Below are 24,716 nucleotides of genomic sequence, written 5' to 3'. Positions count from 1 at the left end.
TCTTCTTCATTAATTTATTTATCGTTTAAAACATTCTAGATCTGAAAAAATTAGAAAACACGTTAAGAAATTTACCAAAATTTTCCACAAAATTAAGGAAATTAAAATGTACATTTTTGATTTGCCAAATGTGATGCTAATCGAAATTTTCGAGTACCTAAGTTACGACGAAGTGTCCAAAAAAAGATTGGTGAGTGAATGCAAAAACAAAGAAAGAAAACAAATTTTTCTCCCGTAATTAATGTAAACAAATGAATAAATATTTCGTTTAACGAAAGGTATGTCGACGATTTGATCAAATCGCCCAACAAGTTCTCAATGGAGGCTTTAATAAGGTCATTAAGCAACACAATGTCAGCTTCAAACGCATCAAAGCTTTACTGCCAAGACGGGAGTCGGAGAGACGGTAATTAAACGAGTGCAATTATTATATACAATTTTTTCATTCAGTGTCAAATTTTTATTGTTATAATTTTTATCAGAAATCACTGCCTAGCACGTCATGCCGATATACTTACTTCCATTGAGACTAGGATCTCGATGCTGTCCATGACCTATACAAAATATATGGACTTGAATTTGTGTTGCTTCATACCGGGTCGTGTACTTGATGAGATCTTTCGCATTTTACGTCTAATATCGAAAACCAATAAACCGCTGAGACCTCATGAGGTTTTACAAGAATTACGCGACATTTCATCGATGGCCATTGAGCATTTTGATGAAAGGATTGCCAATAATCTAAAGAAAACATTTGTCGATTCTAGTAAAATGTGTGGCGGCAGTGGTTATTGTGCGGATACTAGACGATTGGCAGCAACTAGTGGTTTGGGTAATATATCGTTCAATGGCATGGAAACTTCTCCCGCAACACTAAATAGTGCCGCAATAGCTACATACGGTAATAATACATATGTTCTGGAACCTCTCACACAACGTTTAGGTTTTATTGGAGAACGTCTTAGTGGAAATTCGCTGAAAACGACTTTAAGTGACAACGAACCTCTACAGGCATCGTTACCATCAACATCTACGGGAATTTTGGAACAATATCAACACCCTGTTGGAGGCTGCCCAGAAGCTCGCACAACTATGGTTTATTTTAAGAAACTGGAAACTGAATATAAAAAGGGTATTGTCAAGGTAATTATTATGTTTTCTATACATATATCACTTTTGTTTAAACTTTTTGCCAAAATAAAAGCTGCCGTAGTATAAAAAATGCAAATCTTTCTTACACTATAAACCATTTCTCTTAAAGTTTTACCTCCATATATCAATTAATAACCTATTTTTAAATTTATAACAGGGGTTCGATTCTGGTTCTGTGAAACTGTGAAATGAAAAATTTTTTTCATAGAGTTTCTGATTCTCGTTTAGTAAAAAAATGATAAATAAATTCAAATGTTTTCATATGAAAAGAAAAAGATGAATAAGACAAATTGAAGAACGGGAATCGCAATTGTGAAATGCTTTCGCATTCAGTCTTGGCCATAAGGCCCTGGACACTTTGCAATCTGTTCTACTGCACCAGGATCGATTCGTGCAGTCCCGGAATCTTTCGTAGATTACCCTGTAGTAGTGACAAATGGGTGGTCTAACAGCCCGTTCCCTAGTGTCATGGTCCAAATCGGAACCATGTCTAGCAAGTTCATCTGCTACCTCGTTACCCTGTATATCACAGTGCCCTGGCACCCAACACAATCTCACTGAGTAATGTGCCAATAGCTCCTCCAGAGCTCTCCTACAGTCCTCTACTAGGTTGGAGTGTATTAAATGACATTCCAAGGCCTTTAGTGCTGCCTGACTGTCTACATATATTGTCACTGCAGACCCCCTATTTATGTGTGTCCCTATCAACTCTGTGGCTTTCCAGATCGCGAAGATCTCTGCCTGGAAGAGATCTTCCAAACGCAACGGACAAAACAAAAGCACCCTGTTATGAGATGTTTAAAAATTTGGCTACTACATATTTTCAATTTCAGTTAACGGGACTCACAACGAATCTTATACAGTGGTGATCAAAACATATGCAACCAGCAACAGAATTTTACAAAAGTGGTTTAAACTAGTTTAAGATGTAAACAAAAATATTAATTTGCTTATAATATTTTTTAATTAATGCTTTAAAAATAAGAATATGAAATTTAATTCAGAATTTTTTGCATTGAAAAGAAAAAAAATTAAAAAAAACTACGTATGGGTTGATATTTCAATGGTCAAAACATATGCAACTAATTGCTTCGAAAACATTTATGTCTATAAAACTTAATATTTCGTGGCAAATCCAATATTTTCAATGACGGCCTTACATCGGCAAGGCTGTGAAGCTATCAAATTGGCAACAAAATTTGCAGGAATAGCGTTCCAAGCATCTACCAGTCCTTGAAACATAATATCTGAATTAGTGCAATTTTCGGTGTCGATTCTTTGATTAACGATTTCCCAAATGTTCTCAATGTGATTTAGATCTGGTAATTGTGGTGGCATTCCATTACCGAAACTCTTTCTTGTGCTAACCACGATTTAACAACATGTGAAGAGTGCTTGGGGTCGTTATAGTGCTGAATAACTTATCCAAAAGGCTTATTATCCTCAGAATTTGGAAGCATTACTCTTTCCAAGATGTCTGTATAGATAAATCCATCCATTATTTCATTAATTTAGAGCGATGGGCCAACTCCAGCAGCAGAAAAACTGCCCCCATACCATTACGTTGCATCCTCCATGTTTCAGTGTCTTTTTGCAGTATCGTGCTTGAAGCCGCGTGTTAAGTGGTCGGCTTACGTAACACATAAAATCACTTCCGATGATATTAAATTCGGATTCGTCGCTAAATAGGACAGTCGTCCATTTGTTTTCTGGCCAATTTAAATACTCCATAGCAAACTTCAAACGTTTCTTTTGATTACGTTTTGATATAAGCGGTTTTTGCGCGTAGGGATATCGTCGGTGAAGCATGCAGGATGCAACGTAATATTATGGGGGTTGTTTTTCTGCTGCTGGAGTTGGCCCATCGGTCTAAATTAATGAAATAATGGATGGATTTATCTATACAGACATCTTGGAAAGAGTAATGCTTCCAAATTCTGAGGATAATAATCCTCTTCGATGAGTTATTCAGCACGATAACGACCCCAAGCACTCTTCACATGTTGTTAAATCGTGGTTAGCACAAGAAAGAGTTTCGGTAATGGAATGGCCACCACAATTACCAGATCTAAATCACATTGAGAACATTTGGGAAATCGTTAATCAATGAATCGACCCCGAAAATTGCACTAATTCAGATATTATGTTTCAAGGACTGGTAGATGCTTGGAACGCTATTCTTGCAAATTTTATTGCCAATTTGATAGCTTCACTGCCTTGCCGATGTAAGGCCGTCATTGAAAATATTGGATTTGCCACGAAATATTAAGTTTTATAGACAGAAATGTTTTAAAAGCAATTAGTTGCATATGTTTTGGCCAATGAAATATCAACCCATACGTAGTTTTTTAAATTTTTTTTCTTTTCAATGCAAAAAATTCTGAATTAAATTTCATATTCTTATTTTTAAAGCATTAATTAAAAAATATTATAAGCAAATGAATATTTTTATTTACATCTTAAAGTAGTTTAAACCACTTTTGTAAAATTCTGTTGCTGGTTGCATATGTTTTGACCACCACTGTATATAAATAGGCCACACGTTTTTTTGTGGTACACTTTTAAGTATGTTATTGTCCACCAATTTTGATGAAACTTATATGGTTTAAAAGGTTATTTTCTCTAGATGTGCACAATATAATTTTTTTTAAAAAATTCTTTCCATAAAAGTGGTAAAAAGCATTTTAAATTAGCTTGAAAAACAACAACAACATGTTTATGCACATCTAAATACATACACGTGCATTTGTACACAAACGTGAAAAATATTTTTGCGTATAAACAAAAGTAACTGTATAATTTCGTTATTAGTGGTCGAATTTTGACCACCAGGCGATCGTAGTGTATTTAAAAGTTCCACAAGATTAAAATAAAGGAAGGCGGGCTGTGTATGATTTAAGTTTTATACAGTTTATTGTGAAAAAAAACAATGTGAATTTAAAATTAAAGTTATTGAAGACTGGAAGACGGGCTTATCACGACAAGAATTGAGTAAAAAATATTCAATTAACAGATCAGTTATTTCCAGGCTCATTTCAAAGTTTATATAATTTTTACTCACTTTTAAATGCAGTTTTGATCGGTTTATAAATAGAATAAAATGAGATCAAAGGATTCTTCTCTGATTCTGAACAACGTTTAAGCAACAAGTATTTTACACAATACTATTTATATTTTTGTGGATAAACAGAGCAGAAAGTACCTTACCTTATAATTTTGACACTTGCCTTGCCAAATATAAACGAAAACCATTCATCGGCACCTGTCTAAACCTTGGGTAGAACTATATCAGTAATGCGCAGCCATAGCACAATTGTGCAGAATCAAATCACACGTATTCTTATGCATTGAACACATTGAAGACAGCAGGCTACACGACTACACGAACACAAATTCTGCTGGCTGGAGTTGTAGTCGTGTTTCAGCTACTGAATTATTTTAAAGACGACAGCTTCAAAGTAAACACCTGATTTATAATTCAATGGTGAAACTTCAATAAAAAATAACCGTACAAAATTCCAAAGTAATAATGATTTAAACAATTATTTTGAGTAAAAATATATATATGGTTATAATTAATTATGTACCTGTTATTAATTTACATCGATATGGTTATCAAAAACTTCTCTTAATTAAGTAAAAAAATATATTTTTTTAAGCACTCATTTGATTTACATTTTTTATTATATTAGCAACACTATTTCTGCTTTGTAGTTGACAGAAATAGAAATTAGTTTAATTCGGCTACAGCGGCAAAAGCAATCGTGTGGTCGTGTAGCTGTGCTGTCGTCAAAAGAATCGTCTTCATATAAACGTGTGTATTCTAATTTTGACAGATTGTAGTTGGTAGCCTGCTGTCTTCAATGTGTTCCATGCATTATGCTCTTACATTTATATAAATCGTATACATATATGGAAAAAGTTCAAGTGCAATGTAAAAGAAACGAACAGGAAGTGAAAATAAAATACTATTTAGTTTTGGTAGTGTCAATTAACTCTTTTCACAAATTACAAGAAGTTAGTTTTAAGTAATTAAATAACTAATATATTTACTTATTTGGCATTTTTACCACGCAATGCAGATGATTTTTTGTTTTTTATATATCATAGTGTTCCATTTCTTTTGTAACTCTTCTAATTTTACAGTATTGTTTTTGGTTGCCTTTTAGCGATATTTTTCTTTAAACAGACTCTAAAATTTTCAGTTGGATTGACGATGAGATCTTTTGCTGTCATGTCTATAACATCGCAGAAATTATACAGAAGCCACATCCCCACTATATACAATTTAAGTTTAGATAAAATTTGTATTGTAGTTTATTGTCCTGATAAACCCAAATTTAGTTGCATTTCTTAGCAAATTGTTCTTCATAGTGTTTAAATATTGTTCCGCGACCATGATTGTTTCAGTAAAACATAAGTCTTTCAATCCTTTGCTTGAGATATACTTCCAAATCATAATCGAAATTTTAAAGTAACCCCTTACGTCAAACTCTAGATGGCACTTTGTTGTAATACAAGATCATTTAAGTCTCGTCGCATAATATAACGTCATCCCAATAATCGACGCGAAGAAAAAACACTTTTCTACATCTGGTGCAGAAAGCAGTAGTTTTTTATATGTTACTCTGGTTGAATATTCGTTTTTTATTATGGCCTGTCTAACTGTTTCATGGGAAATGACTACATCACATTCTTCTTTAAGTTCCCTCGGAAGAGTTCTGGTTGAAATCTGAGCGTTTTAATGAAGTTGTCTTTTTTAAAGCATATTTTTTCTTGAGCACATTAACACAGATTTTAATATTTTGAGACATGTCTGTAGCATAACAATTTTGGCAAAATTTAATATTTTTAAAGTTCGAACTTGATTGTTTCAAGGAAGAAAAGGAAAATTGGTACTTTTCTCCTAATGGTACTTTTTTTTAATATTTTAAATTATTTCACTTATCGACATTAAAGTTAGCTGATATGTATCTGAGTGAAGTTTGTGTTAGGAATAGGGTACAATATTTAGGTACCAAAATGTGAGAACTGAACTATAGGCACTTTTTTATTTATCTAATGGTACTTTTTGAATTTTATATGACAATGGACTTAGAAACATGAAATTAAGCTTATATGGTCCTAAGTGAGTGTGAATTTTAGGGGTAGACTTTTTGGTACTTTTTCTTTAATCGAATGGTACTTTTTGTATTTTCTTCACCAATGAACCTAGAAACATGAAATTAAGCTTATATGGGAGTGAGTGGGAAACCACAAGTGGGGGCTTTTTGGTACTTTTTATATATTCTAATGGTACTTTTTGAATTTTCTGCATAATGGACATAGAAATATGAAATTAAGCGTCTATGGTCCCAAGTGAGTGAAAATTCAAGGCCATACTTCTTGGTACTTTTTCTTTGTTCTCATAGGTACTTTTTTGAATTTACTATAATAACGGACCTAGAGTTTCCAAAAAACCGAAGAATTTCAAAACCGCTGTTTCGTTTTTTTCGGGTTTGTGATAATTTTTAAATATTAATTATTATAGAAACAAAATTAGTTGTTAATATAGGAAAGGCTATACAAATTTCAAATTCAAACTTGAAGGGTTATGGTTTAGTGAGTGCGAATTAGGGTATTCGAATTATTCGATTTTTCTCTTGTTCGAATAAAAGGAATAATTCGAATAAGAGATTTTAACTTGTTCGAATAATTCGATCACACGTTTAAAATTAATCGAATTATTCGAATAATTTAAATTTTTTTAAAAAAGTAAAGAATGAAGTTTTGATGTCGTTTTTTTAAATTTGATTGTTAAAGAAAAACAAAAAATAACGTTAAAGTTAACAATTCAAGTAAAAAACATTCGAAAACAAAGTCCATCATTAAATTTTCGACAGAAATATTCTGATCAGATTAACTGCCGAACAATCTACAAAACAATTGACTAGCAAATACTTTAGTTTCTGTTTTTGAGCTATGCTTTAAAAAATTTGAGGTAGTTGGATATGATCCTGAATTCAAATACGTATTAAGAACTTTTTTATGTCGTTCATTAATTCGGGTTTTAAATTGAGTAACTAATTCTTTAGTAAATTAATTATTCACTATTTCTAAATTATTTATAACAAATTGTATTATACATCAAGCTCTATCAACGTTGCCGAATCTTTGCTTAATAAAGTGGTCTTGGGGAATTACACAATAAAGGGAATCTGTCCAAAGTTTGATATAATTGTCAGTGAACGTGGCTAATTTGAAGTCAGGCAGTGCATGATTGACGCATTTACAAATACGAAAAAAGATTATTACCAATATCACTTTCGACGACCGTTTCAAATCACATACAACTCCACTTTAATCTAAGTTAATATTTTGATTATTAATTGCGATTCTTCTAATATTTCGCCAGCTAAATAACAAATACTTTTATTTTCATTAGTTCAATTCCTAAGTTAAAAATTTTTAAGATTTGTTTTTAGAATTGTAACTTCTTGCAGTAATATTTATATATTTATAGAAGGAGCTATCGGAACACTCATCTACAGTGATTGAAAGTCCCTTTGTCTTTAGTTATTTGTCGAATTTCAGAAACAATACAATTTTTGTGAGTCATTATTACTTATTTAAATTGGAAATTATGAAATTTTTTTGGTAATTTAATAAATTTAAATATATACGAGCATTTATTCGTTTTATTCGATTATTCTGCATAAAATTGTTCGAATTATTCGTTATTCGAAAATGGCCATTTTTAAATTGTTCGAATAATTATTCGTAAGAAATTATTCGATTAATCGAACTATAATTAGTCGAATGAATACCCTAGTGCGAATTCAAAAGTGATAATCAATGGTACTATTTGTTTATTGCAATGGTACTATTTTATAATAATAAACCTAAAAATTTTAAATTAGGCACACATGATTCTGAATGAATTTGAATTCACAAAAGGTGACTTTAGTGGTAACTTTCTTTTGCATTTTCTATAATAATGGACCCAGAAATATGAAATTAGGCATTTACAATCAGATTCACAAAGGGAGACTTAATAGTACTAATTCACTCTTCTAATTGGGGTGGCGAAGCGCACCGGGTCAGCTAGTAAATTATATTTCGTGTTGCCAAAAACATCCGCAACAACTCCTGTATACTTTTTTCCAATTGGCAATTGTAGTAAATTAGCAGAGTCACGTTGTACGATATTCTTCTTCCTGAAAGTTTTCTAAACAATATTTTACATTATTATGATCACAAAACAAAAAATCGATAACAAATCGAACTAACAAATTTATAGAGAAGAAGAATACATATCATAAGTATCTGTAACGTACCATTGATCATTAAGTGTGTACCAAAAAACACAAATAAAATAGGTTGTGCAAAGAGTTAATTGACACTACCAAAATTAAATAATGTTAGTTTCTGACTTTTTTTCCGTATATTTTACATTGTAATTCAACTTTTTCCTTATGTAAGTTTTGTATATAATCTATATATTCATAACAAACCAAAAAAATATATGTAATGAAAAAATAAGTGGTATTTTCATGTAATCAAACTCGAAAATATAAATTTATTTTCAATGTGTAAACTCATTTTTGACATACTGTATGTCAGTTTATATAGCTGAAGAACATTAATTAAACATTTCTGATACATAATAGGACAATAAGATAGGACAATAATAAAATACGTGGTCATATCGCTCATTTGCTGCAACAACGTCATAACTCAAAATTAGCGTGTTTTGAACTGAGTAATACAAAATATGCGCCGTTCTTTAGTCTCTCATATAGTTTTATCAGTTTTAAAAAAAGTGAATTATTTGTTTGTATGAGAGTGTTTTTTTTCGTTGTAAACGTCAAAATTAAAATTCATGTTTTCTCGTATATTTGACAAGTAAAAATTTGGATTAAATACAGATTTGAAAGATATTAATATCTAGAAATCAAGTTTTATTTCTGAAATCGCATGATTTGTTGAAAATCTATTTAAGAAATAGTAAAATGTCATAAAACATTCAAAGCCGTTTTTCTCGAAACGACTTTTTTTGAATTATGTCGTTGTTGCAGCAAATGAGCGATATGTTAAACAGAAATTTAATAAAAAAAATTCGTATAATTTTGTGACCTTTAATGAGTTTTTTATGTTTCTCAGGTCATTCCGTTTCGAAGAACCGACTGTCGTGAGAATGAAAGAAATCAAAGGCCAACGCCTTACACAATCAGGGCTGTATATTACACCGTTCGACACTCTATATTAGACACGAACCGGATGATATACGTCTGAAACAATAAATTAAATGGAGAAAAACTGCGTTTTCAGTTTTTCATTTCGTGATCCTGTTTCCTTTTAAAAGGACATCAAATTTTCAGAGGAGTACATTTTTAAAAAAAATGTTTTAAAATACTTCTGATCCCCTACTATGTCAAATGATCAAGAAGATTGGTAACATATTTCGTATTATTTTTATTTTATCCAGTAAGGATCAAAAGATGTCAAAAATGTCCTTTCAAATTTTTATCCTTAAAAAAAATAGTGAGTTAAAGATCCAAATATTGAATACCACAAGCCATTAATGAGACTAGCGGAAACGAAAAGATATACATATTATATATCAACGTGTAGGAAATTATGTCCTTTTCAAAAAAGTACAACATTTTTAAGAATTAAAAAAATTATAGAAGACTTTTTTCAAAAATATGGGAATAAAAAATTATAGCTGATTTTTTTGGAAAATTTTAATTTTTAAAATACAATAAAAGTTTTGTTTATGAATCGTTTTTAATGAAATTTTACACTTATATAGATCTAAAAGTGAAAAAGATATTTGTGAATTGTTAATGATAATCCCACAATTCCCAAAAAACTTTCCAAAAATCCCAAAATTGGGATTTTTTAGATTTATTGAAGGCACCAAGCACGGGGCTATGAAATCCCTTTGCACAATATTGAAGAACATATTGGGACACACAAAACAGATTTTAATTTTTTGAAAGCAGCTATGCGATTTGAGAAAATGTTGTCTTAAGTTGAAATTTATATAAAAAATATGTCTACTTCGGAAGGCTCTGGACCACGCAATAATACGAATTTTGATATTATTTTGCTTTTATAATATTTCCCGAAATGTTGTCTTTTAGAAAAATATAAATACACTATTTATATTTTTCTTATTTTCTGTATAATTTAAAATTAATGTAAGTACTTTTTTCGAAAAAAAAAAATGGCGTAAAACCGACTTTTTTATTTTTTTTCAATTTGAATGCACATAACTTTTGACTCAGTAGAGGTTCACTGAGAATTGGATCCGTTATTAGCAAAAAACATATTTGTGTTGAATTTTGTTTGGATACTGAGATTTATTCAGAGATTTATTATATTTATTTCAGAGATTTATGTATATTAATGACATTTTCGAGAATGTTGCTTATATGGGAGCTATGGAATATTGTTGACCGATCGTCACGAAATTTGGTCGTGAGAGTTCGGCTTACATATAACTTAATTGTGCTGAATTCGGTTTGAATATGTTTATAATTAAGATATTTATGAGAGCTTAACTATTTTCAAATAGGCCAATTGTATGGGGGATAGGATAAATAATGGGCTGATTCTAACCAAATTCAATAGCCTTTGTCCTTGGGGCAATATAAAGGTTTGTTCCAAATTTTGTCGAATTATCTTTAAACCTGCGACCTGTTTGATTACAAGGTTTACAAGGATGGGCGGACAGTCGACTCAGAAAGTGATCCTGACCAGATTGGTATACTTTAAGTTGGGTGTTGGGACAATATTTTTGTATGTTGCAAACAACAGCCCTAACCCATTATACCTCACCCAATATGGTGGTGTAGTTTATAAACATGCACTTTTCTTAATAAAACTTTTTTGTATACTAATGAATTTTTTTTCATATTTTAATTTGACTTTTATATATATAAAGGATGAAATTTTGACATTTAGTATAGAGTTGTGTAGCTCATGAATGACCTAGTTCAATTGAGCTATTCACTCAACTGAGCGAAGTGAATCATTCATCATACTGAGCGTTTTCAGCTCAGCACTGAGCGTTTTCAACTGAGCGGTTTTGTTTTATGCTCATGTTTCTTTCAGTACTCATGAAAGAGCTGCACAAGCAAATTCATTTGTCATCTTCAATGTTTCACTTTACTTGTCAATTCTGTAACATTCTTTCGCTCACTGACATTGAAAAGTGAGTGAGTATTGTGTCCTACAAAAATAAAACGATCATTCGAATGTACCCAGCGGGAAAAAGATGCAGTAAAGAGGCCTTCCTAAATGCCTTATTTTGCAGACACAAGGACTTGCAAAATCATTTTGCCGCATTGCAAAATCATTTCAATTTTACACGGCGTGTCATTGCGAGCCAAGGCCTTGCATACTCGCTGCTGTTAGAGGGCTGAGAGAAGGCCTACTTATGATGGGCTGTTGGCAGCCAACAAGCTCACTTGTTATTAGAAGGGGATTCATAGGGCTTCTTGAACACCTTCTAAGAGCAGGCAGGGTGGAATGAGTATCGGATCTTTTAGAATGTGTAAGTATGCCTTTTAGAAGGCCTACAAATTGAAGTCCTATCATTTTTTCCCGCTGGGTAGGTTTGTTATGTATGTATATGATCGTATGCTGCTGCGTATATATTTTTGTTTCAAGAATTATTAGAGTTATTCAAATTGTTTTTGTTTTCATAAAGGAATTTTTATATGTGTGATATTGAATGAATGTGAATTTATTTATGGTATTGTGATGTAGAATGAAATAAAGAAAGAGTATTGCTACAGTTTGTAAGTATATTTCATAAAATAATAATGAAAAAGGGAAATACATAATTGTTATTGTTAAAATAATAATTGTAATTGAAAGTATGTAATTAGTAAAAAAAAATACTATTTCAAAAATACATTAGTGGGATTATATCTACCAAAAACATAATTAATGGCCTCATTTTGTAAATTCAAACGAATTTTCGTTTGCGTTTCTGTTTGGAACGTAAAAATTAAAGTTTGGTATTTTATAAAACGAAACGATATTTGCGTTTCAAGTCAATTATTTTCAAACATTGTTTTTATGTCATATTTCTGCCAAATAAATTAAATTATTTTTATTTATTTTGAAACAAATAAAATTTATTAAAAAAAAATTTTAAATGTTTGATTGTTTTTTACAATTATTTGGAAAACACATTTCTTTGTTATATTTTATGTATGTATGAAAAGAAAAAACACGTTCTCAAAAAAATGTTTTTTCTTTAAAAATTGAAAAATCAATGCAAAATGTATTGAAACGAAAGAAAATTCTCAACGTTTGATTTTGATGTTTCAAGCGCTTGGGAACGTTTTGTACTGTTTTATAAAATTCAGTTTTATATACAGAAACGAAAAATACGTTTTGAAAAATATGAAAATTCAAAAATGACAAATTTTTTAAAAAAAAACATTTGTCAGCTGCCATGAGCGACCTATCGTGGGTTTTTCGATGTTTTTTGGAATGACAGTTTTACGTTATTTTTTATTTCGTAAAACAATAAAATCTTATTCCTTAAATTCAGAAATTCTATTTATATATTGTTATATCATAAAATAATTAAGTTAACCTTGAACTTATGACGTGAAAATTTTTGACATAGTGACAGGTGTGGTGTAAATTTTAAAAAATGTTCGTTAATATTTTCTTTTTAACAGTAAGATACAACAATTTTAATTTAAACAAATTAAAAAAAGAAAACAAAATGTTATTTGAAACAAAAAATCAGGCACTTTATTTCGGAAGACTTTTTGATAAAACTTTAAAAAAATGGAGAGAGGGTGTAAAATTTACCATCACCTCATAAGTTAAAGGTTAATGTTGAAAATATACAAATTGTATCACAAAACTATTTTTCTTTCGTATTTTTAGTAGAAATTTTGTTGATCATATATATATGGGGCATTTCACGTCAAGTAAACCAACTTTTGAAATCGATGTCTTCCGATCGCGATGAAATTTGCACCAATGTTAGTTCTATTGGATAGTAATTCGGACACCATTTTTCAACAAGATCGGTCAAGAACTCTCTAAGTTATAGGAGGTCAAAATTTGACATTTTGGCCAAACAGGTGTTTTTTTTATCCATATAACTTATTACCTATTGTTCTTAGCAAAATGTGTCCCAAATAGTTTAGATAGCTATTTATGCAATCTTTCGAAAAAAAAATGAAAAAAATTTAATAAAATATTTTAGATTTTTTTTTTTAAATCAAAAATATTTTTGACTTTTTTTTCAAAATGGGCCCTTTTTATTTTTTTTAAGAAAGCTTAGGTCTTTTCCTAAGCGACCTATATGGTCGCTTAGTGGGATGCGAGTGGGATATCTATCAAAAAAAATATTTTGTAACTCAAGATTTATAATTTTTGAATTTTTTTGCAAAATCAAAAACTTTGTTGACTTTTTTTAAAAAAATGGACCCATTTTTATACCCTTCAGCTTCGTGAGAAGGGTATATATAAGTTTGTCATTCCGTTTGTAATTTCTACATTTTTCATTTCCGACCCTATAAAGTATATATATTCTGGATCCTTATAGATAGCGGAGTCGATTAAGCCATGTCCGTCTGTCTGTCTGTCCGTCTGTCTGTCTGTTGAAATCAATTTTCTGAAGGCCCCAGATATCTCCGGGATCCAAATCTTCAACAATTCTGTCAGACATACTTTCGAGAATTTTGCTATTTAAAATCAGCAAAATCCGTCCATAAATAACGGAGATATGAGCAAAAATCCGAGACAACCTCTGAAAATTTCATCAAAAACACAATGTATTGCATGCTTTGACAAAAAAACAACAAAACGTATGCTTGGATGTGCAAGCTTTGTGTATTTTGTTTTTTTTTGTGTTTTGTTTCTTTTGGCGTTGTTGTTGTTTTTTATACAACTAAAGTTTAGTTTGGTTGTGTGTTGGTTTTTTTTGACAAAAAAACAACAAATCGTATATTTGAATGTGCATGCTTTGCGTATTTTGTTTTTTTTGTGTTTTGTTCCTTTTGGCGTTGTTGTTGTTTTTTATACAACTAAACTTTTGTTTGGTTGTGTGTTGGTTTTTTTGACAAAAAATCAACAAATCGTATGTTTGAATGTGCATGCTTTGCGTATTTTGTTTCTTTTGGCGTTGTTGTTGTTTTTTATACAATTAAACGTATGTTTGGATGTGTGTTGGTTTCATTGCCTTGCGTATTTTGTTTTTGTTTTTTCTTTTGGTGTTTTGTTTCGTTTGGCGTTGTTGTCGTTTTTTGTGTTCTTGATAAATTTAGGATGCTGTACGCAGAAAGTGGGCAATGTACATACATATATACTAATTATAAAAAATAATAATGCATCCACAACAAAGGTGAAGGGTATATAAGATTCGGCATAGCCGAATATAGCACTCTTACTTGTTTAATTTTTTTTTTGCTCAGAAGAAAGCTTATGTGTTTTCCTTTAACACCCTTTTTGTCGCTTAGTGGGATGCGAGTGGGATATCTATAAAAAAAATGTTTTGTAACTCAAGACATACAATTTTTTACTTTTTTTTGAAAAATCAAAAACCTTTTTGACTTTTTTTTTCCAAAATGGACTCTTTTTTTATTAATTTTTTTTTTCTCAAAAGAAAGCTTAGGTCTTTTCCTTTAAAACCTTTTTGGTCGCTTAGTGGGATGCGAGTGGGATATCTATCAAAATAAATGTTTTGTAACTCAAGACAAAGGTTTTTAAATTTTGCACTATTTTAATTTTTTTCATATTTGTGTGTAAACCTTAAAAATTAAACTTACGCAGAGAAACTAGACACATTAGCCTTTCCGATGGTATGTAACATACCCAACTAAAATTTCATAGCCTCGATACTGTAATACCCATAATATGTTAACCTCAGGAATAAAAATCACTTTTTTTCTATGGAAATGTTGAATAATTTAATTTTGTTATTTATTTGTAATAATAATTAATTTAATATATAATAATAATAAAAATATGAATAATTTAGTAAAATTTAATCTTAATCACAATAGATCAATTTATATAATAACTATTTTTACACTTAATTTATGAAGTTTTTAAATTTTCAAATATCCATACTTGTATCCTCCTTATTTGTCACCTTTATTAGCTGCTTTTTTTTTGTCAATCCTTTCTTGGCGTTATTAGATTCAGCTACTGATTTCGCTGCTGGCTTCTTTTTTGGCTTTGGAAAGAAATCGCATTGAGTTGATGCAGAAAACTTTTTTAATTTGAGTCTTCCATCGACAAGCGGTATGAAAGCATGGTATTGAGCAGTGCCATCGATTGTTACCGCAGCATCGAATCTGCTCTTTAGTGTTTTCAATGTTTCCTCATGATCCTCTTTGCTACTAAAAACTATTTTAGTTTCTTTACAATAATTCTTTGCCCAATGGAATAAAGCAGTCGCATCTAAGATGCGATCTTGATGAGAGCACTGGAGGCTATACTTCGCTGCATTTCTTTTGAGGTTTGCTCCAATACCATCACATGCTCCTTTACCATGAGCAGTTGGATGAAAATGCCACTCAGCTGGCATTCCAAAATCTTTTTCATGAGCTGTAAGATTTGCGAAGCTACTTTTGTTTTTAAAATGTTGACGAGCTCCGTCCGAAACGTAGTATACCTTTTCTACTGTAAATTTTGATTTTAGATAATTTAGTATTATCTTCTGGTACTCATAAACTGCAACGGTGTCATGTTTTAAATCGTCGGATATGATTGCCATACTTTTGTGTTCCAGGTTTTCTTCTTTCATGTAGTAAATAACTACTGTGAATATAATTGCTTGGTCGTTATTGAAGTGGAATGCTTGTATGGAATCCTGAAGAACATATTTATAGTTCTCTGCGAAATCAAATGAAATAATGAATTCACCAGACTTCAAATGTGTTTTCAAGTCCTTGAAGAATGACCACTGCTCTTTGACTAAAAAGTCATGGGTTCTCAAATTTAGCAATCCTCTACACAGTTCTTCCACAAAATCATCCACATTTAAAATTATGGTTTTCAGTGTGCATCTTTCAGTCTGAAGCCAAGATTCAAATTTTAACTCCTCAATACATTCTCGATCAAAAGAGTTGATTAAATTTTCTTTGATGGATGTGGTTTCCGGGCAATTCGAACATTCACCTAAGTGGCAAGAAGTTGTAGCATTAGGGCACATAGTCAATTTAAGGCAATCGCGGTAATGGTGTAAATCTTCTGATGAATCATCTTTTAAGTAATTTAAGTTGATTTCCTTCAACATCAATTTAACATTTTTATGGTAAATACAAACACATACTGTGTGAGTTCCGCTGCTTCCTGCCAAAACGCAATGTTTTGGCCTCAGTTGTGTAAATTTTGTGAATCCAATTTTGACATCCTCGTATTCAGATTGAAATGTTGCGAATAATTCATTCAGGTTACAGAGAACCATTCTCTTCTGCATTTGAACTTTCTTGCCATCGATTCGTACAGACATCCAGTCTTTCATCCCTGGCATCAGGCGACTCATATCATCTCGCTGATAAAACTGAGTTATTAGAGATTTAGTATCGCACTCCAAAGTTTTTCCCTTCTTTTTGTTTGGGAGTGTGAGAATCCCATGCTCAGCAACCAATTGTTTAGCAATTCTTGCTTTTCGTTGAGACGTTCCAAACTCAGTCATTGTTTTTGCAGAACTCCATGTTCTTGGAGCATGCGTGAGAAGTTGAATTCTTTCAGCTTCACTCTGTGACGTTTTGTATTTCTCTTTTATTTGTTCAAGAACTTCTACTGCATCCTTATGGTATTGGTTTCGACACTCATTCGTTGAATTTGAAAAGTTAGAATAACCATCATCATCAACAGTTCTGTCTTCATTCTCGGAATTACTTTTGTCTTCATCTGGAATAACTTCAACGCAAGGCTCATTACTATTCAAATTCGGTAATTCGTTCAACTTTCCGAGCTCTTTCCTGCATGATCCACAAATTTTCAATCGTTTTGACAGCGTAGGGAATTTTTTTAATAAGCCGTCGGAAATATTTCGCATATCTGATGATCTGTGCTTCATTTTGTTAAAGGGATTAAAACAAAAAGACGAATAAATTTCATTTTCAACCTTAGCCTTTTTAGAAGTCGTAGACATTTTGAATTTTGTAAGTATTTATGTAAATAACACACGTCTTAACTTTAACGCTGTTTCTAAAAAACTGATTTCCGTATGTCTTCAGAATGACAATAAATAGTTTTTTAAGATCATATAGGTAGTACGTTTTAATGAATGAGTCTAAAATCTTTTATTAGGGTCAAGAAGGGCTTTCATACTAAAGTACCTAGTTTAACCAAATGTTACAAATAATAATAAAAATAAACCACCATATAAATAACCTACCTGTCAACTTCTACCTCTCCACCCACTTCTTAAAGTCAAATGTCATAAAATAATAAATAAACTGGTACTTCGGAGAAGTGCCATAAAATATTTCCACTTGATTCCAAAAATTTGTTTCTGGGGCACCTGATATTTTAACAATGAAAATCACGTGCGCTGAAAACTACCTCTAGGATTGACTAAAAAAGCCGCAAGATACAAAACTCAGACAAATTTTGGGGGTGGAAAATCAATAGCGGTCGGCCTCATATTGCACCCCTCCAGTGGCTATTATCGGTCAGTTGTTGTGGTTTTTATTTTTAAAGTTTTAGAAACACTTACACACAAATATGAAAAAAATCAATTTAAAAATATTTGTCTTGAGTTACAAAACATTTATTTTGATAGATATCCCACTCGCATCCCACTAAGCGACCAAAAAGGTTTTAAAGGAAAAGACCTAAGCTTTCTTTTGAGAAAAAAAAATTAATAAAAAAAGAGTCCATTTTGGAAAAAAAAGTCAAAAAGGTTTTTGATTTTTCAAAAAAAAAGTAAAAAATTGTATGTCTTGAGTTACAAAACATTTTTTTATAGATATCCCACTCGCATCCCACTAAGCGACAAAAAGGGTGTTAAAGGAAAACAAATAAGCTTTCTTCTGAGCAAAAAAAAAAAATTAAAAAATGGGTCCATTTTTTTAAAAAAAGTCAACAAAGTTACAAAATATTTTTTTTGATAGATATCCCACTCGCATCCCACTAAGCGACCATATAGGTCGCTTACGAAAAGACCTAAGCTTTCTTAAAAAAATAAAAAGGGCCCATTTTGAAAAAAAAGTCAAAAATATTTTTGATTTAAAAAAAAAAAATCAAAAATATTTTATTAAATTTTTTTAATTTTTTTTTTTCGAAAGATTGCATAAATAGCTATCTAAACTATTTGGGACACATTTTGCTAAGAACAATAGGTAATAAGTTATATGGATAAAAAAAAACACCTGTTTGGCCAAAATGTCAAATTTTGACCTCCTATAACTCAGAGATCGGAAGACATCGATTTCAAAAGTTGGTTCACTTGACGTGAAATGCCCCATATAAGTTGTAAAAGTCAGGTAAAAAATATATATTGTTACGAAATTGTACTTGAATTCAAATATAACGATTTTAAGGGCTGATTTAAAAGTAGCATAATGCTTTCAAATAACATTGCTGTAATAGAAAACATGGGCATTATTAAATAAAAGCTTTTAGTTGACCATTGATCGTAAGTTGGCAACGCTGTTTGAATTCGAATATTCAGTTAAAGAACATTGTAGAAAGTACACCACAGATGGCGTATGATCTTGAATATTCGAACTTTGACAGTTAAAGAGCAATCTAGAGCAGCGAAATGCAATGAGCTCTCAAATGAGCTCTCTTGTTTTTATTTTCACATGTACGCAAGCACCAAGGTTGCCAATTTAGCCATTTTCCGGCTAGATCTAGCGATTTTATTTACATTTAGCCATAAAAAAATGGCTAGATTTAATCTAGCCGGAAGATCTAGCCATTTTATTTTGTCCTAGCCTTTTTTATTTTAAACTTTTCGTTAATTTTTTTTAAAAATAAGACATTATTTTTCATCAAATGACAAAGAAACAGTCTTTTTTTAAAAAAAATCTTATGTAGAGGATTTGATGAGAACATGCTGCGAAATTGTTTCCAAAGCAAACACATCAATCATATTCAAAAATCTATTTTACATTTATTTAAGGGATCCGATTTGGTTTATAAGTGCCCAGAAATTCGTTTAATTTATCAAAAAGGAACCAATTTTTATTGATATTACAATTTTTTAATCTGCTAAGAAATGTAATATTTTATACAAGGTGGCGCAAAAGTAATCCTCCTATCAGAAAATGCTATAAATTTTGCGATTGGCCCCTAATGTCAGTTCTGTTTTGACATTTGTGTAGTAAACACATGCGAAATTCACGTTAATAAACAATGTTACGCTACACTGCTCCAGAACGCGGAATATTGCTGACTATTTATTTGACCAATAATCGGTCGGTGACTTCATCAAAAATAATCATGAGTGATGAGGCCCATTTCCATCTTAGCGGGTACGAAAATAAGCAAAATTTACGCTTCTGGGGCACTGAAAATCCGCGTGTAACCCACGAAGAGCCATTACACCCGCTCAAAGTCACTGTATAATGTACTGTTTTCGCTGGAGGAGTCATCGGACCTTTTTTCTTCGAATACGTTGCGGGCCAAACGGTTACTGTGAATGGTGAGCGCTACAGAGCAATGATAAACGAGTTCTTTTTGCCGCTACTTGATGAATTGGGATTGGAAAACATGTGGTTCAACAGGACGGTGCAACGGCACACACTGCACGTGCCACAACCGATATGCTGAATGATGTATTTCCCGGGCGCTTAATCTCCCGTTTTGGCGATTTGCACTGGCCAGCAAGATCGCCTGATTTGACCGCTCCAGACTTCTTTTTGTGGGACTTTTTGACAATCAACTGTGGCGGCGGCCATTTACATGACATCATATTCTCGACTTGATGTAAAAAAAATTATAAGACCAAATAAAAATAATCCACAAGAAGAATCAAAAAACATCGGAAGTTTACTTTTGCGCCACCTTGTATACTAACTAGCTGACCCGACAGACGTTGTCCTGTCCAAGCAACAACAGCATACATGAAAACCAATGTACACATTTTTTATACAGATCGAGAAAATTTATCATTCCATCACATATCAAAAAATCTGGTCAATGTTGTAGATGGCGGTCGATCAACCATTTTAATAAAAAATAGCCAAATCGGCGATTTTAGATATATCGAAAAAAAGTGGGCGTGGTAAATTTTTCTTACGAATTTTACTACGAACATTTAAAAACAAATTAGCCAAATAGCCGTTTTCCGATTTTAGATAAATCGAAAAACTTAAATTGGATACGAACATTTAAGCAAAATATTGGCCAAATATAAATCAAAAAAAGTGGGCTTGGTCAATTTTTCATTCCGTAAAAACCTATGTTGGACTATGACCATGATTTTTATTTATATAGATAATGTCGATCTCACTAAATAAAAAGGCAATATTTATGAATTTGTATTCAGTTATTTTGGGTTTTAGCCATTTCTAGCCATTTTAAATTCTAAATCTAGCCATTTTCTGAGCTGAAGAGTTGGCAACCTTGGCAAGCACACACATTGTATAAAAACAGTCAGTCAGTCAGTGTTACGCTTTTATGCTTGTTTATTTCATTATTTCAGCTAGTTGTTTTTGTTTTTGCCAGAGAATAATTCTCAACTCATACAACTACAATATCTAAAAACTGTAGTGGTGTGAGTTTGCATTTCGCTGATCTAGACTCTGATCTAGACAGTGATGTTCAAAAATAAAAATGAAGATATTTGGTGAGAGAGCTACCCAGCAAACATAATGTCAAACACTTAAAATAATAACAAAATGAAGAAAGTTTAAATTTAGAATTTTTGTCAAATAAAACCAATTTATTAAATGAAGATAATTTAAATTTTAAGGAAATGAAAGAATACACATTATACGGCCGAAATACTCTCAAATTTTATATTTATTTTTAACTTTGTTTTTTTGTGTTCAATTGTAATTGAAACGCGTGTGTTTGCTATGCTTCATCCAAAAACCAACCAACAACAATGCTTATTGAATTTCTGAAAAAATGAGACATTTATTACGCTCTTTAAAAGAGCGTAACAAATGTGTTTAAATTTTTTAAACAATTGTTGTATGGGATGAACATCACTAATCTAGAGTGTAGATGGCAGTGTTATAAATAGTGGCAGAGGTTGCAGTCGTTAGTGAGTTTATCAGAGACGCTTTTCGTATAAACATCAACTAAGTGCCTTAAAGTGTGTTGTGTTTTTCAAGTAAATTCGTGTACATTATAAATTGTGTCTGTATTTCTGAGAATTTATAAACGTGTATAAAAAACATTGAGTGGCTATTTAATTCTGTGGTTGTTGTACATTTTGAAAAAATAAAGAGTTGTTACAATTTTTAAACTACTAAACGGCTTTTATTTGCAATCAAAAGTATCCGGTTTATTTAAAGGAAATAAACCAGCGTTTTGAAAAGGTTAAAACGTAACAATATTTTGCCAATTGATAACTAACATTATGTAAATGGGAAAACACCCAAAAAAATGCAACAATATTCATTTTGGTTTAGTTATTGTCACATTTTTATTTTGGATCACAATTATAAGATCATTAAAATATTTTTCCTTTTTCAAATTCCAGTTAATACCTATCTTGAGTTTTTTGGTAATTTTATTATTTTGTGGTAAAAGAATATCTTATAGTTAGTGAATGTTCTTCTTAACAAATATTGTCTAAACATTTGTTTAGCATCGGAAATTAGAAATAATAAAAAATTAACTCTTTTTTCCGCAAAAATATTAGTTTAAATAAAATACAATTTGATTTTTTAAAATTTTAATCAATTATTTCACGCATAAATCTCTAATTGTCAAAAGACTGTGTTTTTATAACTAACAACAGAAATAATTGATTTAATTCACTACAAGCAATTCTCGAAATGAAATGGTCATTATACAACATACTGAGCTAATGAGCTAAAAGAGCGACCTAGTTCATTTCAGTGAGCTGAGCTGAAAAGAGCGGTCACTTCACTGAGCTAATAAACCCAACTCTAATTTAGTATAGAATATTTGGGTCTTTAACGCACTATTTTTTTAAAAGGAATTTATTGGCAATATTAAAGGATGAACATGTTAAAGGACATTTTTGTCATCTTTTGATCCTTACAGGATAAAATAAAGATAATACAAAATATTTTACAACTCTTCTTGTTCATTTAACATACAATTTGTCATTGTTGGAATAGCAGGAGTATTTTTAAATATTTTTTGAAAAATGTACTTCTTTGAAACTTTGAAGTCCTTAAAAAAGGACACAGGATCACGAAATGAAAAACTGAAAACACAGTTTTTCTCCATTAAATTTATAGTTTCAGACGTATATCATCCGGTTCGTGTCTAACGAATTTTTTCTCTATTTGTCGGACGGTGTTATACAGCCCTCCAGGCCAAAATTTAAACATGAGTTCTACAAATGATTTTCCAAAAATCAATCTCAAAATTTAGCTTAACTTTGAAAAGAGGTCACTTTTTTTGACGCTTTATTGATTTATTGAATCTAGAAATCGTTTAAGATCGCATAATAAGAGTATTATTTAAAAAAAAAACATTTTTATAAATCAAAAAATTGCTATTTAGTTCAAGTGTAGACAATTAATTTCCTCCTTAATCTATATATTATTTTGGTTCATCTTGTCATTTGAAAATTTAGCAATATCATTATTAATTTGATTATTGTTTTTAAGTTATAAGTGAAATTGAATACGATTTTATTTGAATATACATTTTTTAATGTATAGTTAGTTATTCCAGTATTTTAACAATGCCAATTGTCAAAAATTTTAATATTTGAATTATTAGAAATAAATTAAAATTAAAAGCCTAATTAAAATTTACTTTCAAATATAATAAATAATATTATTTTCAGATGCATCGTATGCAGCAAGTTCAAAATCTACAGAATAAGAGATTGCAACAAACATTAAGCTCCGTTGCTGAACTAAACGTACAAATTGTAGAATTAAAGAAGCGTTTGGAAGACGTTGATGCTAAGAATCGTGAAATATCGGCCAATATAAGGCACATTAGTGGTGGAGAACCGACAAAAACTGAAAACTTAACCAATACTACAACAGCCAAAATTGATGGCAATAATGAAGCTAAAGATGAAACTTCATCATCATCATCCCCTAGTACAAGTACATTAGTAGCACAGACATCGGATAACAATTCGAATAAACGACGTATCGATGTTGATGGCCAATTGCTTTCGAATCCAAAGGAAGATACTATCGATAAACCTGAAGAGAACTGTGATCTACAAATGAAAAAGCCCAAACTGCAATCTTAATTTGATCAAAAATTAAAGTATTTCACCATAATTCTAGTGTTTTTGATTTCGCTAAATTAATTGATATTAATCTATTGCTTTTAGTTATAATTTTCATATGCATACATAACATTTTATATGTATGTATTTAATTTCCTTTTTAATATTTAAAACTATACACATACATACATACATATATATTTTTTATAAAATATATATTCGTACATACAATATATATTTATCGTTTGCTGAAATATAAAACTAACTACGAATATAAAATTTGATAGATTTTTTTACCAAATTTGTCAAAAATTAACCCATGCGCGGGTTAATATAATTGGCTTTTACTATGACAAATGTTAAATACTTTTCATACAATGTACGAGTCTTTATATCCTAAACGGGTACTTTGAGTGAACATTTTACAAAATTAATTAATATGCATTTTCAATTCAAGATTTTACATCAGTAAAATATTAAGTATAGTTTTATATTTTATCTAACGATATACAAATAAATATGTTAAATAATATGAATACATTATGAATTACATATATTATGAATTCTTTTATGAATATTATAATCATTTTCTTTTTTAGAAAAATTATGGCAGAAATAAAGATTTTTTATAATTAAAGTATTTTTATTTTATCATTTTTTAAATTAAAAATCTAGTTTAATATGCGTGTGAACAATTTAAATATGGACGCGATTCGCTGGTGAACGACCAGATTTCTAACCTTGAAGTCGAACAGAAAGAGATTTAAATAAAATACTTACTAGCTCATTTAAAGTCATTCGGTGTGAGAGCTCTTATGCGCTTTCTGGAAAAAAAAACACAACTCTCGCGTTCTTACTCTTAACAGCAATGTAGGATAACAGAGTAAATATTTCCCAATCGCCGAGGAGATATGAGACCCAATACAGTTGCAGTTTTGCTGGTTAATACTAGAGTACTACCTAATACATACCAAAACCAAAAAAAGAACTACCATCCGTTTGAAAAGTTCGGTGGAACATGACGCCGAACTTTATATTATTTGAAAAAATAATAAATTCCTCACATTTAAACACATATTAGCGGTATTCATGATGTTTTATCACGAAAGATTTTTTATAAGTACCTAGGTACACTTTTATAGAAAATTTAAGAAGTACCTTCGCCCTTTGTCGATTCTCACTCGTGCATGATTATATACAGTGGTGACCAGCTAATTAGGGACAAAATTGTTTACTA

At 30.8% G+C, this 24,716-nt stretch overlaps 1 protein-coding gene across 2 annotated transcripts; it reads left to right on the top strand.

The window, feature by feature from the left end:
- Positions 1 to 24,119, top strand: pall (pallbearer). Of its 2 annotated transcripts, XM_065506308.1 has the most exons (5): positions 3 to 190; positions 279 to 406; positions 483 to 832; positions 944 to 1,143; positions 23,078 to 24,119. In XM_065506308.1, the coding sequence occupies exons 1-5, from the start codon at positions 107 to 109 to the stop codon at positions 23,498 to 23,500; spliced, it is 1,185 nt and encodes a 394-aa protein (XP_065362380.1). In that variant the 5' UTR covers positions 3 to 106; the 3' UTR covers positions 23,501 to 24,119. The 2 variants fall into 2 exon arrangements, with proteins under 2 accessions (XP_065362379.1, XP_065362380.1); XM_065506307.1 differs by having other exon boundaries at positions 1 to 190; positions 483 to 1,143.
- Positions 24,120 to 24,716: the final 597 nt, after the last annotated feature.

Source organism: Calliphora vicina, chromosome 3 (assembly GCF_958450345.1).
Source record: "Calliphora vicina chromosome 3, idCalVici1.1, whole genome shotgun sequence".
Taxonomy (NCBI): Eukaryota; Metazoa; Arthropoda; class Insecta; order Diptera; family Calliphoridae; genus Calliphora; species Calliphora vicina.
This window is presented reverse-complemented; position numbering and strand designations above follow the sequence as displayed.

Excerpts from the sequence above, each read along its gene's own strand:
- pall (XM_065506307.1), top strand. The coding sequence starts at position 107 with ATGTACATTTTTGATTTGCCAAATGTGATGCTAATCGAAATTTTCGAG. Across the intron at positions 407-482 it reads AGACGGGAGTCGGAGAGACG|AAATCACTGCCTAGCACGTC; the intron begins GTAATTAAACGA and ends AATTTTTATCAG. Across the intron at positions 1,144-23,077 it reads ATAAAAAGGGTATTGTCAAG|ATGCATCGTATGCAGCAAGT; the intron begins GTAATTATTATG and ends TATTATTTTCAG.